We start from the raw sequence: 22,595 nt of genomic DNA, 5'->3' as shown, positions 1-22,595 counted from the left end.
CAATTGTGTTAATTGTGTTCATCAAAAGGCTAGAGCAGGTTACCCTAGCTTTCACCACTTTTTTTGTTTTGTTTCCTAAATCTGATAGAATTAAGTCTAAATCGTAATACATAAGATTTATATATATTGATATATTATGCCTGTTTTCAATACTGACTTAAATGTTATTAATTACCAAAGTATAACGCCATCAAGTTTTTTGAGAAAACTCTCTTAGCCTTATATTAGTCAGAACACTTCCATTACAGTGGCTAAATCTCCAGGTTGGATAACACTTCTTAGTAACAGCCTTAGGATCACATCGGCATTGAAAGGATAGGAGCAGACTGGGGGTCAGTGCCCTCAGGCATCTTAGTTTCTCTTTCTCTGGGCTTCTGTTGCTAGGCACTTACAGAGAATAAAGGCAGGGCTATTGTTTAAGGGTGGTTTCCCCCTTTCCCTCTTAAGCTCCTGTTTCTCTGGTTTCGAAATAAGTGACTATTTGGAAACAGACTACAAAGAGACCAACAGAAATTTCCACACGTTACCATCTAGTTAATATCCCTGGGCAAAGAATTTTAAGGTAAGAGCTATCAAGGAGTTTTTCTAAATTAGTAATCTACTCGAAGGAAATTTTTTTAAACAGAAGTTTGATATTGTTGACTCTAATGAGATTACAGGTTTATTTTGAGTATTAACAGTATTAGTATTTTGTTGAACACACAATAAATTTATTTTTAAGGCATTGATTTTACTTTAAAATGTGTGGCACTTTTAATTCAGCGGGAACTTGAAAAATCCTTTTGGCAGAATTTAACAATACAGACTGAAGGAAAGCATTTATGGTGAAAACTGTTATCATGCTATTATTGCCTATGGCACAATTATTTAACTGTTTCTTTAGTTGATAAACTAAATCAATAGACTTTGTACTGTGAAGCTGTCAATATTTTGGAAAAAGATTGCTGCTACCTTAATTTTACAGATATTTCGATTGCTCTGGACACAGAAATCATGAAGGACATTTTGTCCATTTGCAAATTTGACTGCTTTCTTTCCTTTTGAAACCAAGCTCCATGTTAATTATTTCAACCAGTTTTCTAATATAACAGGAACTGGCCTCTGTGTGTCAACAAAGATGAAGAATCTAGCATAATACATGATATCAGGATAACCTGGGAAGAGGGCAAAGCCTCAAAGTTAAAGTATTACTACAATTATCAGGAGAGGTTATGTGTTTGACTGTTGAAGGCCATAAGGGGAAACAGAAAAATGTATAAATATGTCCAACAAAAATTTTAAAAAGAGATGAACCACACAGAAGGATTTCTGGTGTTTTGAATAAGAAAAATCCTTCCTTGAAGATCAGAGAAATTCAAGAATAGATGGGTCCAAGTCTTACTTTGTCAAGAGTATAGAATATAATGGAAGTAAAGCATTGTTGGTGGTGGTCAGTACCTAAGTCTTGTCCAACTCTTGGCAACCCTATGGACTGCTGCATGCCATGCTCCTCTGTCCTCCATCCTCCACTGTCTCCTGGCATGTGCTCAAGTTCATGACCATTGAGTCAGTGATACTATCTAACCATCTTATCCTCTGCTACCTCCTTCTCCTTTCCCAGCATCAGGGTCTATTTTAATGAATCAGCTCTTCAATCAGGTGGCCAAAGTATTGGAGCTTCAGGTTCAGCATCAGTCCTTTCAATGAATATTCAGGGTGATTTCCTTTAGGATTGATTGGTTTGATCTTGCAGTCCAAGGCACCCTCAAGAGTCTTCTCCAGCACCATAATTCTAAAGCTTCAATTCTTAGGTGCTCAGCGTTCTTTATGGTCTCATATCCATGCATGACTACTGGAAAAACCATAGCTTTGACTATATGGACCTTTGTCAGCAAAATAATGTCTCTGCTTTTTAATATGCTGTCTAGGTTTGTCATACTTTCTTTCCAAGGAGCAAGCATCTTTTGATTTCATGGCTGCAGTCACAGACCACAGTGATTTTGAAGTTCAAGAAAATAAAATCTGCCACTGTTTCCATTTTATCCCCATCTATTTGCCATGAAGTGATGGGACCAGATGTCATGATCTTAGTTTTTTGAATGTTGAGTTTTAAACCAGCTTTTCCACTCTCCTTTTTTACCTTCATCAAGAGGTTCTATAGTTCCTCTTTACATTCTGCCACAAGGGTGGTGTCATCTGCATGTCTGAGGTTTCCGGTGTTACTCCTGGCAATCTTGATTCCAGCTTGTGCTTCATCCAGCCTGGCATTTCACATGATGTACTCTGCATATAACTTAAATCAACAGGGTGACAATATGCAGCCCTGACATATTGCTTTCTCAATTTTGAACCAGTCTATTGCTCCATGTCTGATTCTAGCTGTTGCTTCTTGACCTGCATACAGATTTCTCAAGAGGCAGTTAAAGTGATCTGTTTATTCCCATCTCTTTAAGAATTTTCCAGGTTCCAATTTTTGTTTGACTGGAAAATTTGTTCTAGTCAAATTTTCCAGTTTGACTATTGATCCAAATAGTCAAAGGCTTTAGTGTAGTCAAAGAAGCAGAAGTAGATGTTCTTCTGCAATTCTCTTATTTTCTCCATGATCCAGTGAATGTTGACAACTTGATATCTGGTTTCTCTGCCTTTTCTAAATCCAAGTTGTACATCTGGAAGTTCTCAGTTCACATACTGCTGAAGCCTAGCTTGAAGGAGTTTGAGCGTTACGTTGCTAGCATGTGAAATGAGCACAGTTGTACTGTAATTTGAACATTCTTTGGCATTGCCTTTCTTTGGGATTGAAATGAAAACTGACCTTTTTCCAGTCCTGTGGACACTACTGCTGAGTTCTCCAAATTTGCTGCTGTGTTGAGTGAAGTACTTTAACAGCAACATCTTTTGGGACTTGAAATAGCTCAAGTTGGAATTCCATCTCCTCCACTAGCTTTGTTTGTAGCAATGCTTCCTAAGACCCACTTGACTTCACACTCCATGACGTCTGGCTCTAGGGGAGTGACCACACCATCATGGTTATCTGAGTCATTAAGACTTTTTTTTTGTATAGTTCATCTGTGTATTCTTGGCATCTCTTCACTTCTTCTACTTTTGTTGGGTCATTGCCATTCTGTCCTTTATTTGCTTATCTTTGTGTGATACATTCCCTTGGTGTTTCCAGTCTTCTTGAGGAGATCTCTTGTGTTCCCCAATATTTTTTCCCTCTATTTCTCTGCTTTGTTCACTTAAGAAGGCTTTCTTATCTCTCCTTGCTATTCTCTGGAACTCTTCATTCAGTTGAGTATATCATTCCCTTTTCTCCTTTGCCTTTCACTTCTCTTTTTCTGTCAGCTATTTGTAAGGCCTCCTCAGACAACTACTTTGCCTTCGTGCATTTCTTTTATTTGGGATGATTTTGGTCACAGTCTTCTGCACAATGTTGCAAACCTCCATCCACAGTTCTTCAGGCCCTCTGTCTACCGGATCTTATCCATGAATCTATTTGTCTCCCCCTCCTCCAATCTATAATCATAAGGGATTTGATTTAGGTCATACCTGAATGGCATAGAGGTTTTCCCTACTTTCTTCAATTTAAGCCTGAATTTTTCAGTAAGGAGCTCATAATCTGAGCCATAGTCATCTCCAGGTCTTGTTTTTGTTCACTGTATAGAGCTTCTCCATTTTTGCCTGTTAGAACATAATCAACCTGATTTAGGTATTGGCCATCTGGCCATGTCCATGTATAGAGTAGACTCTTGGTTTGTTGGAAAAGGATGTTTTCTATGACCAGTGTGTTCTTTCAACAAAACTCTGTTAGCCTTTGCCCTGCTTCATTTTGTACTCCAAGGCCAACCTTGCCTGTTACTCCAGTTGACTCTTGATTTTCTACTTTTGCATTCCAATCCCTTATGGTGAAAAGGGCATCTATTTTTTGGTGTTAGTTCTAGAAGGTCTTGTAGGTCTTCCTAGAACAGGTCAGCTATTCAACTTCAGCTTCTTCAGTTGGGGCACAGACTTGGATTACCATGACGTTGTATGGTTTGCCTTGGAAACAAACCAAGATCATTCTGTTGTTTTGGGATTGAACTCAAATACTGCATTTTGGACTGTTTTGTTGTCTATGAGGGCTACTCCATTCCTTTTAAGTGATTACTGCCTACAGTAATAGATATAATGGTCATCTGAATTAAATTCGCCCATTCCTGTCTATTTTATTTCACTGATTTCTAAAATGTCAGTGTTCATTCTTGCCATGTCCTGCTTGACCATGTCCGATTTACCTTATTTCATGGACCTACCATGCCAGGTTCTTATGCAATATTGTTCTTTATAGCACTGGACTTTTCTTTCACCACCAGAAAATATAATGGAAATTAAGCACTGGGTTGATCAAGTATAACTCTGGTTTCTTGATATAATAACATCTCAACTTTGACCAACATACTACTTTACATTGTATAAAAAGTCTCATGTATACTGACCCATGTAATCATCAGAAGGAGACTATAGAGGAGATAACAGAAGGTTGGCAGGATTGAGGGACATGTCTAAGATCATACCAGCAGTCCATGACAGAGCATGGATGAGAAAAATCTCAGGTTCAAACCTGAGACCTTTTGCCATGCTGCCTTCTTTCTACACTGCACTGCCTATGGTTCTAAAAGAAATAGGTAAAGAATTTGGAGAGAAAGGGCTCGTGATAATATGAGAAAAATTATGTGTTTTATGGGGTAGCTGTATTTGGAAAAGATTTATTTACTGAGATTCAGCAGCAGAAGTGCTGATAAATTTAAGGGAAAGCCATTTGTTGGCTGCTTCAATGCAAATCCAGAGAGGTTTTGAATGGATAATTCCCTTTTCTATTTCTTCAGTTTAACTAACAATACACAGATCTGCATACTCTATGCTAAGCAATGAACTGTAAATGTCAATGGAGGCAATTTCTTAATTTTACTGGCATGTAGGCTAATATTTGATGCTGCTGCTGCTAAGTCGCTTCAGTCGTGTCCAACTCTGTGCGACCCCATAGATGGCAGCCCACCAGGCTCCGCCATCCCTGGGATTCTCCAGGCAAGAACACTGGAGTGGGTTGCCATTTCCTTCTCTATTTAAGGTTTAAATTACAATCTGGCAAATATATACTTCAAAATTCCATTTGTGAAGTTGAAGCAAATGCATTTGCAACATACTTCTTAAATATAGGAATTGTTTATTCTAAGATATTAAAGGACCCAAGGTAATGTGGCTGTTTTCTAGTTATCACATATGAAAATCTTCAAAACTTGAGAATTACTGTTAGATACAGTTGTTTCTTAAAATGATTTCTTTTAACTATAAAAGTGTTAGAAATGAAATGAAAGTATTTTCATTTTGTGTAAATGCTTATGTGTGTATGAATGAGTTATATGCCTTTTTAAAATGAAAGATTGAGACAGAAATGTTAAAGCTGTTTTATGTTTCTCAGAGCTGCCCATGGTGAATGTAAGATGTCTTATTCTACTCAGTACTGTTATCACTACCCTGATAATGGTTCTACTAGCATTGATTTATATTTCTATCCAGTCAAATACTATATACCTTCTTCAATCCATTGTATTTTTGTGAGTAATACACTGAATCATTTCTGCAGGTCTTCTTTTCAACTTACAGTTTTGCTTTTGGGAACATAACAGTAATGATACTACTAATGAAGGAGTTGAGTATAATAAGTTATGCATCACAACTGCTAAGAATCCTTCAGATGAATGCAAAGTCCTTTGTGAGCTATTTTTGTTCTGATTATAACACTGTTTACAACATCTGGTCATTTCCTAAATTTATTACTAATGAGAGTTTGTTAGCAGCTGGGATCGCTCTAAATTTAAGCTAAGCTTATTTAAATTAGGATATTAAACCATTTTCCTACTGCTTAAGAAAAGTAAACTTCTTAGGAAAATTACTTTCATATTTTGTCTCTGTGTGTTACAATCAAGTCTCTTCAGAATGACCATATTTCATTAATTCCTCTAAGATGTGACAAAATTATTGGCTTCTTATTTTCCTATTTTAGGGAAATTTTGTTCTGGTAAAAAAAAATGAATTGTTTGATTGTTAGTCTACTACTTATCATCACTTATTATTAAGTCTGTGTGTGTGTGTGTGTGTGTGTGTGCACGCGCACGTGCATATGTATCATGGTTAGTCAGTTGGAAAGAGCACTTAACATTTTTCCCAGTATTAAAATTAGACAAAATCATCTAAGCTCTGTAAAATTTACTAAGGTATTTTTAAGAGAATGTGTATGAAGACAGAATTAGGTATAAAAAGACTATTGATTTCATTTTGCAAAATCTGGATTTTAGTCCTGATTCTAACAGCAGAATTCACTGAGTGTCCTACTGTATTTTTTCTTTCATTTCGTGTTCTAGACATGTTATAGCCAAATGCTCCAGGAAACAAACTCATTCAGATGGACAGCGTGGATAGTGGAGTGCAGTTTATTACACCAGCGGGTCTGAGAGAGTCTCCTCTTTAGCCAGGGACCCTGACTGACTTTGTGAAAACCTTATATACCTTAGGTGTACTGCTCAAGCCCACATCCCCAAATTCATTAAACCTAGCCTGGAAAATGTTAAAGGGAGGTATAATCAGGTTAAAGCCATGATTCATAATCAGAAGGGTCAGCTGCTTATACATTGTAGCCTACACCAATGAGTGCCATAAAGATTACAAAGGTGATTGACTACATAGGGGGTTATTACATTCTTTTTGGCGATGGGAAATCTTGGTATGGAATCTGGTGTTTATCAGTCCAGGAGGCTAGTTCGGCCGTAGGTATGTTATTTCCATGGCTATCAGGCACATAGTTCAAAGTTCACTGAAAGTACAAGATGGAGTTTCCTTCTTTTTCAAGATGGAGTCAGCTTGGCCTGTTTCTTTCCTCCTTCAGACATACTAAATTTTTGGTTAATATCAATTCAAGTTGACTTTCTATCCTGGAGATCATCTCTGCTCTATAATATGAATATGAGTACTAGATTTGTTGTATTTGATAAAAGAAAGACTGTACACTTACATTAAGAAAGTTCAACTCACTGCTAAGAAGGGGCAGATGTTCTTGATTTACACTCATTAAATTCTTTTCCTACTTATAAAAAATTAATGTGTAAATTACATACATTAAAATTCACAGTAATTTAACAACTGTATATCCTCAGTACTCACAACCCAAAGCAAAATGTAAAATATTTACATCATCTCAGAAAGATCTTTCATGTCCTTTTCCAATAAGTCCTCCCAATCCCAGAAAAACTATTTTCTGATTTCTACCACCATAATTTAGTACTTCCTTTTCTTAGATATCCTATAACTAGAACTGTGTTCTTTTCTATCTTTCTTGTTTCAAACCTTTCACTCAATGTATTGATTTTGAGATTCATTCATGTTATTGCACACATAAGTATTTCATTCCTTTTTGTTGCAGAGTACTGTTCCACTGTATGAACATTTCAATCTTCATTAATATATCCTTCTATTGATGGACATTTGGGTTGCTTCCAGTTTGGGGATACTATTATGAATAAGGCAGTTCTAAATATGAACAAAGCTAGTGGAGGTGATGGAATTCCAGTTGAGCTATTTCAAATCCTAAAAGATGATGCTGTGAAAGTGCTGCACTCAATATGTCAGCAAATTTGGAAAACTCAGCAGTGGCCACAGGACTGGAAAAGGTCAGTTTTCATTCCAATGCCAAAGAAAGGCAATGCCAAAGAATGCTCAAACTACTGCACAATTGCACTCATCTCACATGCTAGTAAAGTAATGCTCAAAATTCTCCAAGTCAGGCTTCAGCAGTACATGAACTGTGAACTTCCAGATATTCAAGCTGGTTTCAGAAAAGGCAGAGAAACAAGAAATCAAATTGTCAACATTTGCTGGATCATCAAAAAAACAAGAGAGTTCCAGAAAAACATCTATTTCTGCTTTATTGACTATGCCAAAGCCTTTGACTATGTGGATCACAATCAACTGTGGAAAATTCTGAAAGAGATGGGAATACCAGACCACTTGACCGGCCTCTTGAGAAACCTATATGCAGGTCAGGAAGCAACAGTTAGAACTGGACATGGAACAACAGACTGGTTCCAAATAGGAAAAGGAGTACATCAAGGCTGTATATTGTCACCCTGTTTATTTAACTTATATGCAGAGTCAGATCAGATCAGATCAGTCGCTCAGTTGTGTCCGACTCTTTGCGACCCCATGAATCGCAGCACGCCAGGACTCCTTGTCCATCACCAACTCCTGCAGTTCACTCAGACTCATGTCCATCGAGTCAGTGATACCATCCAGCCATCTCATCCTCTGGTGTCCCCTTCTCCTTCTGCCCCCAATCCCTCCCAGCATCAGAGTCTTTTCCAATGAGTCAACTCTGCATGAGGTGGCCAAAGTACTGGAGTTTTGGCTTTAGCATCATTCCTTCCAAAGGAATCCCAGGGCTGATCTCCTTCAGAATGGACTGGTTGGATCTCCTTGCAGTCCAAGGGACTCTCAAGAGTCTTCTCCAACACCACAGTTCAAAAGCATCAATTCTTCGGCACTCAGCCTTCTTCACAGTCCAACTCTCACATCCCTGCATGACCACAGGAAAAACCATAGCCTTGAGTAGACGAACCTTTGTTGGCAAAGGAATGTCTCTGCTTTTCAATATGCTATCTACGTTGGTCATAACTTTCCTTCCAAGGAGTAAGCGTCTTTTAATTTCATGGCTGCAGTCACCATCTGCTGTGATTTTGGAGCCCAGAAAAATAAAGTCTGACACTGTTTCCACTGTTTCCCCATCTACTTCCCATGAAGTGATGGGACCAGATGCCATGATCTTCGTTTTCTGAATGTTGAGCTTTAAGCCAACTTTTTCACTCTCCGCTTTCACCTTCATCAAGAGGCTTTTGAGTTCCTCTTCACTTTCTGCCATAAGGGTGGTGTCATCTGCTTATCTGAGGTGATTGATATTTCTCCCGGCAATCTTGATTCCAGCTTGTGTTTCTTCCAGTCCAGTGTTTCTCATGATGTACTCTGCATATAAGTTAAATAAGCAGGGTGACAATATACAGCCTTGACGTACTCCTTTTCCTATTTGGAACCAGTCTGTTGTTCCATGTCCAATTCTAACCGTTGCTTCCTGACCTGCATACAAATTTCTCAAGAGGCAGATCAGGTGGTCTGGTATTCCCATCTCTTTCAGAATTTTCCACAGTTTATTGTGATCCACACAGTCAAAGTCCTTGGCATAGTCAATAAAGCAGAAATAGATGTTTTTCTGGAACTCTCTTGCTTTTTCCATGATCCAGCGGATGTTTGCAAATTGAATCCTGGTCTCTCTGCCTTTTCTAAAACCAGCTTGAACATCAGGAAGTTCACGGTTCACATATTGCTGAAGCCTGGCTTGGAGAATTTTGAGCATTACTTTACTAGCGTGTGAGATGAGTGCAATTGTGCGGTAGTTTGAGCAATCTTTGGCATTGCCTTTCTTTGGGATTGGAATGAAAACTGAACTTTTCCAGAGTACATCATGAGAGTACAAGGACATCATGAGAAACGCTGGATAGGTAGATAGAAAATTCTAACTTAACTTTTTTTTTTCTTTGTGTATTTTAAAGATGTCATTCCATTGTCTTCTCTCATTTGTTGTATTTAATTAAAAGTCAGCCATAATAGCTGTACACTTTGCATAATGTAACTTATTTTAAAAAATTACTGAGTGCTTTCAATAATATTCTTTGGTTATTCAGGATTTTACCTACAATATGTCCAGGCACAATCTCCTTCTCAGGATTTTCTGAGCTTCTTTAGTGTTTGGGTTAATGTGTTTCATCAATTTTGGAAAATTTTTATCTGTTATCTTTTAAAACTGTATCTTTTGTCCTAATCTCCTTTTCTTTTACTTTTATTAAATCCTACCTCTATGTTATAGCGTATGAAAATGTTCCACAGATCTCAGATACTGTTTTGTCTACACCTTTATCTTTTTTGTGTTGCAGTTTGGACAATTTGTATTTAACCTGCCTGTCTTCATATTAGCCCGTTGTTTCCCTTTCTATTTCCACTGTGCTATTAAGCTTATCAAATTATTTCTAATATCATATTTTTGTTTCTATTATTTCTATTTTCTTTAAGGTTTTTGTCTCTGCTGACATTCCCTCTGTATTCAGACATATTGCTCTCATTCTAGGATATTTAAGTTAAATTATATCAATACATATAATATCTGAGCTTTTCCTGGATCTTTTTCTACTACTGTTTTGTTTCTTGACTATGGGTCACATTTTCTTGTTTCTTCATTTGTCTCATGTTTTTTTGAGAGTATTATGTGTAAAAGAACTGTAGCAAATAATATTTTAGAGAGAGGGGCATATTTCTCCTGTCAGGCCTCAAACATGGGGTCCACTGCTGATTAGTCCCTTCAGTTGCGTCTGACTCTGTGCGACTCTATGGACTTCTCTGTCCATGGAATAATCCAGGCAAGATTACTGGAGTGGGTTGCCATGTCCTCCTCCAGGGGATCTTCCCAACCAGGGATAGAACCCTGGTCTCCTGCATTGCAGACAGATTCTTTACCACTGAGCCACCAGGGAAGCCCCAATATAGGGTCTAAGTCACACCAATTTGTAGTTGAGGTAGGTTTAATCTAAGCTAAAGTTGTTACATCTTTTATTGTTTTAACTCAACACAGTTTTAAAATTGATCCTACTTTGAGATGATCAGGATTTTCCTTTCACTTAAGCTTGCGATCAGAGCACAAACAAAGGTCCAAAGAATTCTTTATTCTTTGCAATACAGAAAAAATATCTCTGAACTTTGTGTGTTACAGGCCTAAAAATTAGGTTTCCAATTATATGCTGCCGCAACATGTGAAACCTAGAGGGTTTCTTATGGCCCTAACCACAAGTTCCCTTCCCCTTTCTGCTCCAGTGGATAAGGTCCCCTGGCCGAATAATTCTCCTTATCAAGGGGACCAAGCACAGTTCCTCTTCATCCCTGAGTAGTGGGATTCAGTTCTCTGCCAGCTTGTAGAATTATTCAAACAAGCCGATTTCACCCTCCATTGAGAGCCAGGGGGCAACCTACATTCTTGATATTATACAGCTGGCCCCTTACAGCCCCTGGCTATTTCACTCTGTTCTCAGGCACAACCTCGGTGCAGACTAGTGTGACATGTAGTGTCTTCCTTCCCAGGACTGTGAGTGTACGTACAAACTGCTACCAGTCCCATTTGTCCATTGTCAGGTGTCATGTGTCATCCACCCCTACCATCATAAGGTGGGAATTCCTCACCAGTGAAGAGGAGGTGATTAAAATGCTATGGGAGATCTCCTGTTTTACAGTAAGAAATCTATTTTATTTTCATCTCTAGTGAGTTATCTTCCTTCTCCAGAACCACCCCTGGATTTGTACACTATGGAAGATATTTCTCCCACCTTTTGCCTTCTGTTTTGCCTTTAGGAGACCACTGAAGTGTGCTCAGTGAAGACTAGCATACCTCAAAACCATTTGTATTTTCAGTCCTCTTGCCCTTTATCCAGCCTTTGGAAGGTTATGGCAGTGACTTAGTGAAAACTAATTCCTCCTCTATTAGCCTTTTCTTGTCACTACCCCAGGGAAGGGATGGAAGCCGAGGCTGCTTGTAACAATCCTGTGAGTGCAGAATCTAAGCTCTCCGTTCAGCCTCTGCAGGCAGGGACAAGGGCAGTACCACAGTTCTTGCTGTGGTATTTGGTGGGAGTAGAACAATTACTGTCTAAAAATATTTCTGTCTTTCTAGGTTGACCATTTTCTTCTGGTCCTTTGGATTTTCTTGGGGTTTTATTGTTTATGCCATCAGTGTTTCTAGTTTGTCAAATTCTCCCATACTTGGTTGGGGAGATATTAGGCAAAAAGAAAATCCAGAGAACCCAATGCAGTTGTTCCTCAGGTCTCCTAGCCCATCCGCCTTCCTCACCTTCCAGAGTCTTCTTATGTTTATATTATACACAGTGGCCAGGAGTTTTAGACGTACTTAGTAGGAGGAAGAGGGAAACATATGCTTCTATATTTCCAGAAGCAGAGGTCATTAATGATAATCAATCAATGATTAGCCATAACTTTCATGAAGGAAAAGAAAATGCTGTTTCTAAAATGTGCAAAAGGAATTAGTCTTAAAGACTTTTTAATACTTTCAAGTATATTGTTCTACTTAAATGGAAAATATAAAATAAGCAATAGGAGATTTTGCAAACTACAATATAAACATTTCCTAAGAGGGTTATTTGGTCATCTTTTATCAGTTTGCTCTTAATGTTCCTAATTATAGAGATAAATTTTTTATATTAGGACAGAATATGTTCTTTCCTGACAAATTAATAAGCTTGTCTCATTTAATATTAAAAATTATTTGACTCATTATACTTCCATATCTCCTTTCCTACCAGACTACTGGACCTAAATTTTATAGTTAACTTTGGTTTGTTTGCACACCTGAGATTTTTCTAGCATAACTATTTCTTTATTACCCTTTATTATACAGCTCTTAGACTTTGCTTTGTAGTTCTCATGTGCCTGTGATGGTTTCAAGAAAAACTGTCTCAAACATATTTTGAAAACAGATGAGGTAAAAACAGTGGTATTTCTGAGTTTTATTTTGGAAGGATTTGCATTCAAGAGGTAATCTTATTAAAAGGGTATTCTAGGAGACTTCTTGAAGTTGTATTCATAGAAGGAGTACCTTGTATTTATTTACCTTGCATTTTTTTTTTCTTTTGTGTAGCTATGAACTGGGGAATGGATCCTCCCCTCTAACCCCTGACAGGTGCTACTACAGCTGTATAGAAGTACTTCATCATTTTATGCGTTCATTCATTTTAGTAAACATTTATTGAATGTCTACCAAACACTATACTAGATGCTGGGGATGTAGCACTCATACTGTCCTGGAGGTTTCGCTCTAGCAAGTGAAGGAGCATGTTTTCTGTGCTTGTGAAGGATAAGGCAATTGCATCCAGTCCCGTAACTTCCCAGCCAATGGAAGGGGAAAAAGCGGAAACAGTAACGAATTTTATTTTCTTAGGCTCCAAAATCACTGTGGACAGTAACTGCAGCAATGAAATTAAAAGACACTTTCTCCTTGGAAGGAAAGCTATGACAAACCTAGACAGTGTATTAAAAAGCATAGACAACACTACTGACAAATGTCCATCTAGTCAAAGCTATGGCTTTTCCAGGAGTCATGTATGCATATAAGAGTTGGACCATAAAGAAGGCTGAGTGCTGAAGAACTGATGCTTTTGAAATGTGTTCCTAGAGAAGACTCTTGAGAGTACCTTGGACAGTAAGGAGATCAGTCAACCCTAAAGGAAATGAACCCTGAATATTCATCAGAAGGACTGTTGCTGAAGCTGAAGCTCCAATCCTTTGGCCACCTGATGCAAAGAGCCAACTCATTGGAAAAGACCCTGATGCTGGGAAAGATAGTATCACTGACTCAATGGACACAAATTTGAGAAAACTCTCAAAGTTAGTGGAGGACAGAGGATCCTGGTGGGCTACAGACCATGAGGTCACAAAGAGCTGGACATGACTTAGCAAATGATCAGTGATATCACTTATAATACTGAATAGGAATTAAAAATGGCACCCAAACGAGAGAATAAAGTTGTAAAGATTAGACTAAAAGCAAATTTACAAACAAAAATCTCCCCTCTAATTCCATAAATTTAAACAAATATAAATCACAATATTATCAGCAGTATCTCACTATATGTTTTAGCTGTGACATAAAAGCAAAATATACAGTTAAAAACAACTGACAAAATGAATGATGACAACTTGAAAATTTTCTCTAGATTTTTGTAAACTAGTCTTCTAGTTTTCTATTTTTGACGTGGGGTTGGGGGGCAGTGGAGTTTACTGTTAGATGATGGAAAGAAGAATTGGACATCAGTCTCAGTTCATTCGCTCAGTCAGGTCCAACTCTTTGTGATCCCATGGACTGCAGACACCAGACCTCCCTGTCCATCACCAACTCCTAGAGCCTGTTCAAACTCATGTCCATTGAATTGGTGATGCCATCCAATCATCTCTTCCTCTGTCATCCCCTTCTCCTCCCATGTTCAATCTTTCCCAGCATCAGGGTCTTTTCCAATGAAAAGAATCTTCTTTGCATCAGGTGGCCAAAGTATTGGAGTTTCAGCTTCAGCATTAGTCCTTTCAATGAATATTCAAAACTGACTTCCTTTAGGATGGACTGGTTGGATCTCCTCCCAGTCCAAAGGACTCTCTAGAGTCTTCTCTAATACCACAGTTCAAAAGCATCAATTCTTTAGTGCTCAGATTTCCTTATAGTCCAACTCTTATATCCATACCTGACTACTGGGAAAACCATAGTTTTGACTAGATGGACCTTTGTTGGCAAAGTAATATCTCTGCTTTTTAATATGCTGTCTAGGTTGGTCATAGCTTTTCTTATAAGGAGCAAGTGTCTTTTAATTTAATGGCTGCAGTCACCATCTGCAATGATTTTGGAGCCCAAGAAAATAAAGTCTGTCACTGTTCCCATTTTTTCACCATCTATTTGCCATGAAGTGATGGGACCAGATACCATGATCTTAGTTTTCTGAATGTTGAGTTTTAAGCCAACTTTTTCACTCTCCTCTTTCACTTCCAAAAAGAGGCTCTTCAGTTCTTTTTCACTTTCAGCCATAAGGGTGGGGTTATTTGCATATCTGAGGTTACTGATACTTCTCCTAGCAATCTTCATTCCAGCTTGTGCTTCATCCAGCTTGCCATTTTGCATAATGTCCTCTGCATATAAGTTAAATAAGTAGGGTGCATAAGCAGCCTTGACATACTCCTTTCCCAATTTGGAACCATTTTGTTGTTCCATGTCTAGCTTTAACTGTTGCTTTTTGACATGCATACAGATTTCTCAGGAGGCAGGTAAGGCAGCCTGGTATTCTTATCTCTTTAAGAATTTTCCACAGTTGTGATCCACTCAGTCAAAGTCTTTGGTGTAGTCAGGAAAGCCGAATAGATGTTTTTAGTCATGTATGGATCTGAGAATTGGAATATAAAGAAAGCTGAGCACTGAAGAATTAATGCTTTTGAACCGTGGTGTTGGATAAGACTCTTAAGAGTCCCTTGGACAGCAAGGAGATCCAACCAGTACATCCTAAATGAAATCAGTCCTGAATATTCATTGGAAGAACTGATGCTGAAGCTGAAACTCCAATACTTTGGCCACCTTGTGCAAAGAACTGACTCATTGGAAAAGACCCTGATGCTGGGAAAGATTGAAGGTGGGAGGAGAAGGGGACCACAGAGGATGAGATGGTGGATGGCATTACCTACTCAATAGACATGAGTCTTGAGTAAACTCTGGGAGTTGGTGATGGACAGGGATGCCTGGCGTGCTGCAGTCCATGGGGTTGCAAGGAGTCAGACATGACTGAGTGACTGAACTGAACTGAGATGTGCTTCTGGAAATATCTTGCTTTTTTGATGATCCAACGGATGTTGGCAATTTGATCTCTGGATCCTATGCCTTTTCTAAATCCACCTTGAACATCTGGAAGTTCATGATTCACATACTGCTGAAGCCTGGCTTGGAGAATTTTGAACATTACTTTGCTAGCATGTGAGACGAATGCAATTGTGCTGTAGTTGAGCATCTTTGGCATTGCCTTTCTTTGGGATTGGAATGAACACTGGCCTTTTCCAGTCCTGTGGCCACTGCTGAGTTTTTCAAATTTGCTGGCATATTGAGTGCAACACTTTCAAAGCATCATCTTTTAGGATTTATCTCAAATGGAATTCCATCACCTCCACTAGCTTTGTTTGTAGTGATTTTTCCTAAGGACCAGTTGACTTCGCATTCCAGGATGTCTGGCTCTAGGTGAGTGATCATACCATCATGGTTATCTGGGTCGTGGAGATCTTTTTTGTATAATTCTTCTGTGTATTCTTGCCATCTCTTCTTAATAAATCAAATCCCTTGACAATTATACAGTGGAAGTGGCAAATAGATTCAAGGGATTAGATCTGATAGAGTGCCTGAAGAACTATGAACGGAAGTTCATGACACTGTAAAAGAGGCAGTGATCAAGACCATCTCCAAGAAAAAGAAATGCAAAAAGGCAAAATGGTTGTCTGATGAGGCCTTGCAAATAGCTGAAAAAAGAAGAAAAACTAAAGGCAAAAAGGAAAAGGAAAGATATACCCGTTTGAACGCAGAGTTACAAAGAACAGCAAAGAGAGATGAGAAAGCCCTCCTCAGTGATCAATGCAAAGAAATAGAGGAAAATAATAGAATGGGAAAGACTAGAGATCTCTTCAAGAAAATTAGAGATACCAAGGGAACATTTCATGCAAAATGGGCACAATAAAGAATTGGACATACTATGCATCAATAAACAATGTGCTACTTTAGGAGGTTACTTAAATTCTTTAAGCTTGATTTTCTATCAGTAAAATGAGAGTCAGATACTTACTTGGCATGACTTACTTGGCATGGAGAAGGGCTATAGTGAAGTATTATTTTCAAAATTTTATACTATTTTAAAGATGAGAATTTCTTTGTGAGAAAGAAAGATGCTGCCAAGAAACCCTGTTAATCTAGTTGAAACTATTCCCTGCTTCCAATATTTTATAGAGGACAATAACTCTTGCAGCCATAAAATGGCTTTTAAATAATACATAGCACTATCTACAAATCTGACAAAGGTCCCTATAGTCAAAGCTATGGTTTTTCCAGGAGTCATGTATGGATGTGAGAGTTGGATCATAAAGAAAGTTGGGTGTCAAAGAATTGATTCTTTTGAACTCTGGTGTTAGAGAAGACTCTTGAGAGTCCCTTTAACTGCAAGGATATCAATCCATCAGTCCTAAAGGAAATCAGTCCTGAATGTTCACTGGAAGGACTGATGCTGAAGCTGAAACTCCAATACTTTGGCCACCTGATTCAAGGAACTGACTCACTGGAAAAGACTCTGATGCTGGGAAAGATAGAAAGCAGGAAGAGAAGGGGACCACAGAGGAAGAGATGGTTGGATGGCATCACCGACTCAATGGACATGAGTTTGAGCAAGCTCTGGGAGATGGTGAAGGACAGGGAAGCCTGGTGTGCTGTAGTCCATGGGGTTGCAAAGAGTAGGACATGACTGAGTGACTGCACAACAATCTACAAATCATGAAGTCCTTAATCTAAGATTCTCTTTTAACTCCTAATTACATTTTTGTTTCAACTTAATATGATTTTTTTGTTTTTTCTTATGATTAGAAAAGACTAAAATAATAACAATGAATAATAATACATTACAAAAAGAAAATGGAAATAACCCCCATTATCTCATCAGCTAGAGGGAGCCCTTTTGCAAAATATATTCAATCCTTAAGGTACAATGAAAAATGACATACAAACTCGATGATAGTACATAATATAATGAGTTTTATAGTTGCTTTCTTATAAATTGCTCAATGAAGAAAAATGGCAATAGAGTAAAACAGTTTAACTTAAACGATTTAGCAACCACAGGGGTGTAGCAAAATGATTGGGTCCAGGTGTAAAAACTCTGATGATATAGTTTAATCCAGGGATAGTTTTTATAGTAATTAGAAGAATGACTGAATATTCTTTAGGCAATAATCCCAGGAATATTATTATTCTTAATTGTTAGTTGATGAATATTAAGAGTCTCAAAAGCAGAATTTGAGGCTAGACTTCTGACAGTTTCTTAAGTATAGGTACTTACTTTATGTCTCCAATTAAGGACTGATCCATACACCTAAATCCCTCAGATGAGATGGTGTTTCTCTAGGGAGTTACAGCAATAGATGGCTTATTGGATTGATAATGAGATACAGAACCTTTAGCCTTCTGATCACAAGGTCACTTGTAAGCTAGGATAGGGGTAACCAAAATCATTATTGGTCAATGTGTTACAGGAGGAGAAATGAATTGCTTCACCTCAGCTCAGTTTTTATTACCATTTGAGAGCCATTTGTTATCTCTTATATGAGTGACCCTTACCACTCAAGTTCATTTGTCCTAAATAGGATCAAGATTTTTTTTTCAAATCATAGAAATAAGAAAATGTGTGTGTGTCGTTATTCTGATTATTTCTTAAACTTTCAGGATGGTCTCTTCATCTACTTTTACTAAATCTAACAAAATGATTTAAAATTGTACACTAAATAGAAATACTTCACTTAGAGCTTTCTAATTACTATTCTGTTCTAAGTCAAAGATAGTTGCTTGTGTCTTTTCCAGATAAAGAAGCTGTAATGTCTTTTTTTAGTACTGACAACTATACTTGTGTTGTGAAAATTATGCATTTCATCACTCTTTTTAGTAAGTAATTGCTGCCTGGATTGTCTGTGCTGGACCTATTTGCTCTTTTACAAATGCAAAGTTAGTTAGTTGCTCTGTGATATATCTGAGAAACAGATGTTTTGTATCACGTATCAAAGTCAGTTGGGTTGCTGCTGACTAATGTGTGTCATAGTTTAAATAACCTCATGTTATATACTCTCTAAATGTCAACAACAGTCTACAGCCATACCACCCTGAATGCACCCGATCTTGTCTAAATGTCAACAATAGCTTATATAAGAGAATGATGGAGATGAAGGGGAGAAAATGTATTAAGATCAAAAAGTTAGTAGTTCAGAGGAAATTTAGGTCTTGTTTCGAAACCTGGTGTCCTGTATACAGGATTAGAGACAAGAATATATATCTGTTGTTGTTTGGTCGCTCAGTTGTGTCTGACTCTTTGTAACCCCCTGGACTCTTTGCAACCCCATTTATAAAGGATTAGAGACAAGAGTATATATCTATAATAATATATAACCAAATAGTCATGAGGTTTCCAGTTTTTTGGTTCTGAAGAAAACGTTACAAGACTGAATATTTAACAAGAACTTAATACCAGGCACTGAAATTGACAAAAAGATTAATTACACAGAGATCTAGCTTTCAGGTAATATATAATAGAACACAAGTACATTGAGACCCAAAAATATTCTTGCTTTATAATCTTAGCATCTAAGAGAGCACCTCACTAAAGCTGACTGGCGATTTGGGTTATTACTGAATGAATGAAAGAAAGAAGAAACATATGGATGGATGAACTACTCTAGTTTGTTACTTACATGTCCGAAGGGTATGCTATGGAAAATTTTTTACAGCTCAGAGAGCTTAATGGAAGCCTGAGAATCAGACATTTGTTGGAACAGTGAAATCATAAATCCCATGAAGCATCTCTACTGGGAAAACCACCATTGAACAGTCTTTGATCAATGCAATTCCCTACTTTCTGCTGCTGATACATTTGGCACTACAGTAAAAATACAAAAACTAATATGTATTATTCCACTTTAATTTATTTTCATATGAGTCCACTCTTTCTTCATCCTTTTTTAATGGTAAAATACTAATCACTCTCAACCATGAGAAGATAAGCATTAGAAAATAGAGAATTAAATTTCTGATGCTTCATTCCATTAACTGGTTCCAATAGAAATTTCGAGAGCAAAATTTAAAGTGAGTTTCTTGTATACTCACATAATTCAATAATTTATCCTTTTCTTTTTTATTATCATCATTGAGATTGATTTCAAATAATGCTACAGCTAAAGTGTGTATAGAAAAATAGGGACATGTTTTTATTTTTTCACAATTTAGCCTGTGATGCATGAAAGGGCGGAGACACTGCAGACAGAGTTTTTATTTGTGCATGTGTATATGTCCTTAAACAAAACATGGCTCTCTGGATGGGGCACAGTTGAAAGGAAGTATCACATTATTTTTTCTCAATTTCCTTGCATAGTAGAACAAAATGTAAACTATTTGACTTAACCCATCCAAACAAAATTCCATCATCACCATGAAATTTCTCTTCAAAACTGAGCAACACATGAAATATAAGTGGACCTGGGAAAGTTACTTCACATTTCTTTCATGGGTTTTCCTGATAATCATTGCCTGTGTTTTTCCATTTACCCTCAGCTTCGTCAGACACGCTTTACTGCTTCCATAGATCATCCTACCAGAGGTCACAGATCACACAGAACCTACAGAAACAGGAAATCAAACTTCCTGAGTCCACTACAAAACACAGAAACCTGTTTCCTCTTCACATCTCAAATTGGCAAACCTCTGTCTTAGCAGATTCAGTGTGGAAGCAGTTGTCAGAAAGGCTAGAAGGACTTTATCCCCCAATTTTACTTGAGCTTTCTAGCTTCCAACTACTGAAATGAAAGGAGCAAGGCTATTTATCCTGCTTTCTAGTTTATGGAGTGGAGGCTTTGGGCTTAATGGCCCTACGCACACTTGGACTACAACTGAGGATGAGAACTCCCAGAGGAATGCGACCTCTGCTTCAGTTCCTCCAAACAAAGGACAAAGTCTCCAGGTGCTGCCAACCCCCAAGATCACATCAACTGAAGTGGCCACAGCTCCTGATTCCAGCACTTCTGAAGACAGTCTTCTGAAATCAATACCACTGCCTTCAGAGACAAGTGCATCTCCAGAGGGTGTGAGAAAACAAACTCTCACACTCACAGAGAAGACAGAAGAAGGGATGCTGAAGTTACAAACGCTTGCCCTCCAGACGGAACCTACCCTCAAGTTCAGTCCTAAAGCAGAATCAGTGATTCTTTCCAACTCCACCCTGAAATTTCTTCAGAGCTTTGCCAGAAAGACGAATGAACAAGGCATTTCTCCAAACTCAGTTGGAGGCGTGGGAAATCGATCGCCACGGGAAACGTACCTCAGCAGAGGTGACAGCCCTGGAAGCCAAAGAACCAGCAAACAAAAACCAAGTTTTGAAACAACTAGAGGAAAGTAAGAAAATTCTTTTTTTCCCCCTTTCTAATGATACGGTTTGTAAGATTGCAAGCTAACAGTTAAATGGTCTCATTTCCAGACAGGGTTTTGTGTTCAAGATGAAACCAGATCATATGTCAGTTAGATGAGGGAATTGAGCATTACCTTATCTTAAAAGGAAAAGCTGAACAAATAAAATGCAGCAATTTGTTTTAATTGAAGTGGTCCAAGTTACTAAATAGAGGTACTTTAACTGGAGATGGTCACTAACCCTACAGTGTAACCCTACAGTGACTTGTTAGTTAACTCACATCAAGCATATGCTGTTTGTGCTCAGAATTACATCCACAAGGTGAAAGAAAAAAATGTCAATACGGTTAACGTGTGAACAGATTTAAAAATTGAAACAGCCTGGTGCTGTGGAAATTAAACAGTTATCAAGAACAAACCAAGCAGAGCTGGGTTGGAATCCTGGCTCCCGTACTGTCTGGATCCTTGACTTCAGCAAGTCAATTGATGTTCCTGAATCTAAGTTTTTTCATTTGTAAAATACAGATAGGAAATACAGATAAAAATTCCAACTTTGCAGGGTTATCATGCAAGATTTAAATTAATGAAATGTGCTTAGACACATACTTCTCACAGAATGGGTGCTCAACAAATCATATTTTACTAGTACTGTTATACTGAGTTATGCTATTATCATTAATGTGTTGATTAGAAAGGCCAATTTTTCCAATTGATTTTGATTTAAAATTAGAGAAAATTCTATTTGAATTGTTGAAACAAAATAATAAAACAAAGCTTAAAACAGTATCATTAAATAAAACTTTTAAAAGGCCCAAAAAAACAAGAACAAAACACTGAGAAACGCAAGTCAGTGTTCTATTCATTTAATGTTCAAAATTATTTCTATGTTTAGAATACTAGATGTTTAGTATTATGAAATTAAACTTTCAAATACCTTTTGCTTATAATAAAAATTTAAAGACACCAAATAATGCCTTGGAAGCTTGAGTTAAATACCTGACTACATAAACTAATTTAAGTTAATAATAGCAACTTACACCTGCTATATGAAAGGCATTGTGTTAATGGTATAAAGATGTTCTTGATATAAAGATGAGGACACACTGGGAATATAAACCAATAGATTTGTATTTATTTAATTCCATTTTCACTGTATTTCAAAGGTTATAGAATTTTTTAAATATGGAAGTAAATGTGATTTTAACTAAAAACATTAACTTCGTGGAATGTAGAACATGCCAATGTACTATAAAATAAATACTACAGATTACAAAATGTTCAGCTTGGGATGGATATACTTTGTCTGTAAGAGACATTTTAACAGATATAAATTAAGCTTTCTCATGTTTATGAACAACAGAATATGGACTATCAAATAATAGTAAAATGTAAACTATTGAGAGTCATAGTCACTTATAAAATCATCTCTATTAATATTTTGTAATATTCTATGATTTAATTTTTTTAAACAAGTTGTATAGAAACCTTAGGCACTCGTAGAAAATGACTTGAACTTTTTAGAGATGTGTGTCAAGAGTTTTCAATAGATTGTAAATACAACCAAAAGAAGAAGGGAACAGTTCTAATTAAAATAGTGCTTAAAGTTTTACATGGCATATAGAAATGGCATACAGTTGTTTCATAATTAGAAGTAGTAATTGATAACTTGATGAATACTAGATACATGCTAATTGTTTTACCCAGAGACCTCACTGTCAAAGCTTATGAACACCTACTTATTTTTATATATTACAAATCATCT

The 22,595-nt window shown here is 37.3% G+C and overlaps 1 protein-coding gene across 2 annotated transcripts in view; it reads left to right on the top strand.

The window, feature by feature from the left end:
- Positions 1-475: 475 nt before the first annotated feature.
- MMRN1 (multimerin 1) overlaps positions 476-22,595 on the top strand; it is a 93,640-nt gene continuing 71,520 nt past the window's right edge. For both annotated transcript variants that reach the window (XM_070791182.1, XM_070791181.1), the window contains exons 1-2: positions 476-562; positions 19,985-20,821. In XM_070791182.1, the coding sequence (XP_070647283.1) occupies positions 20,232-20,821 (590 nt within the window). In that variant the 5' untranslated portion in view covers positions 476-562; positions 19,985-20,231. The remainder of the gene's footprint in view (positions 563-19,984; positions 20,822-22,595) is intronic.

The sequence above is a fragment of the Bos indicus genome, chromosome 6 (genome assembly GCF_029378745.1).
Source record: "Bos indicus isolate NIAB-ARS_2022 breed Sahiwal x Tharparkar chromosome 6, NIAB-ARS_B.indTharparkar_mat_pri_1.0, whole genome shotgun sequence".
NCBI classification, from domain to species: Eukaryota; Metazoa; Chordata; class Mammalia; order Artiodactyla; family Bovidae; genus Bos; species Bos indicus.
This window is presented reverse-complemented; position numbering and strand designations above follow the sequence as displayed.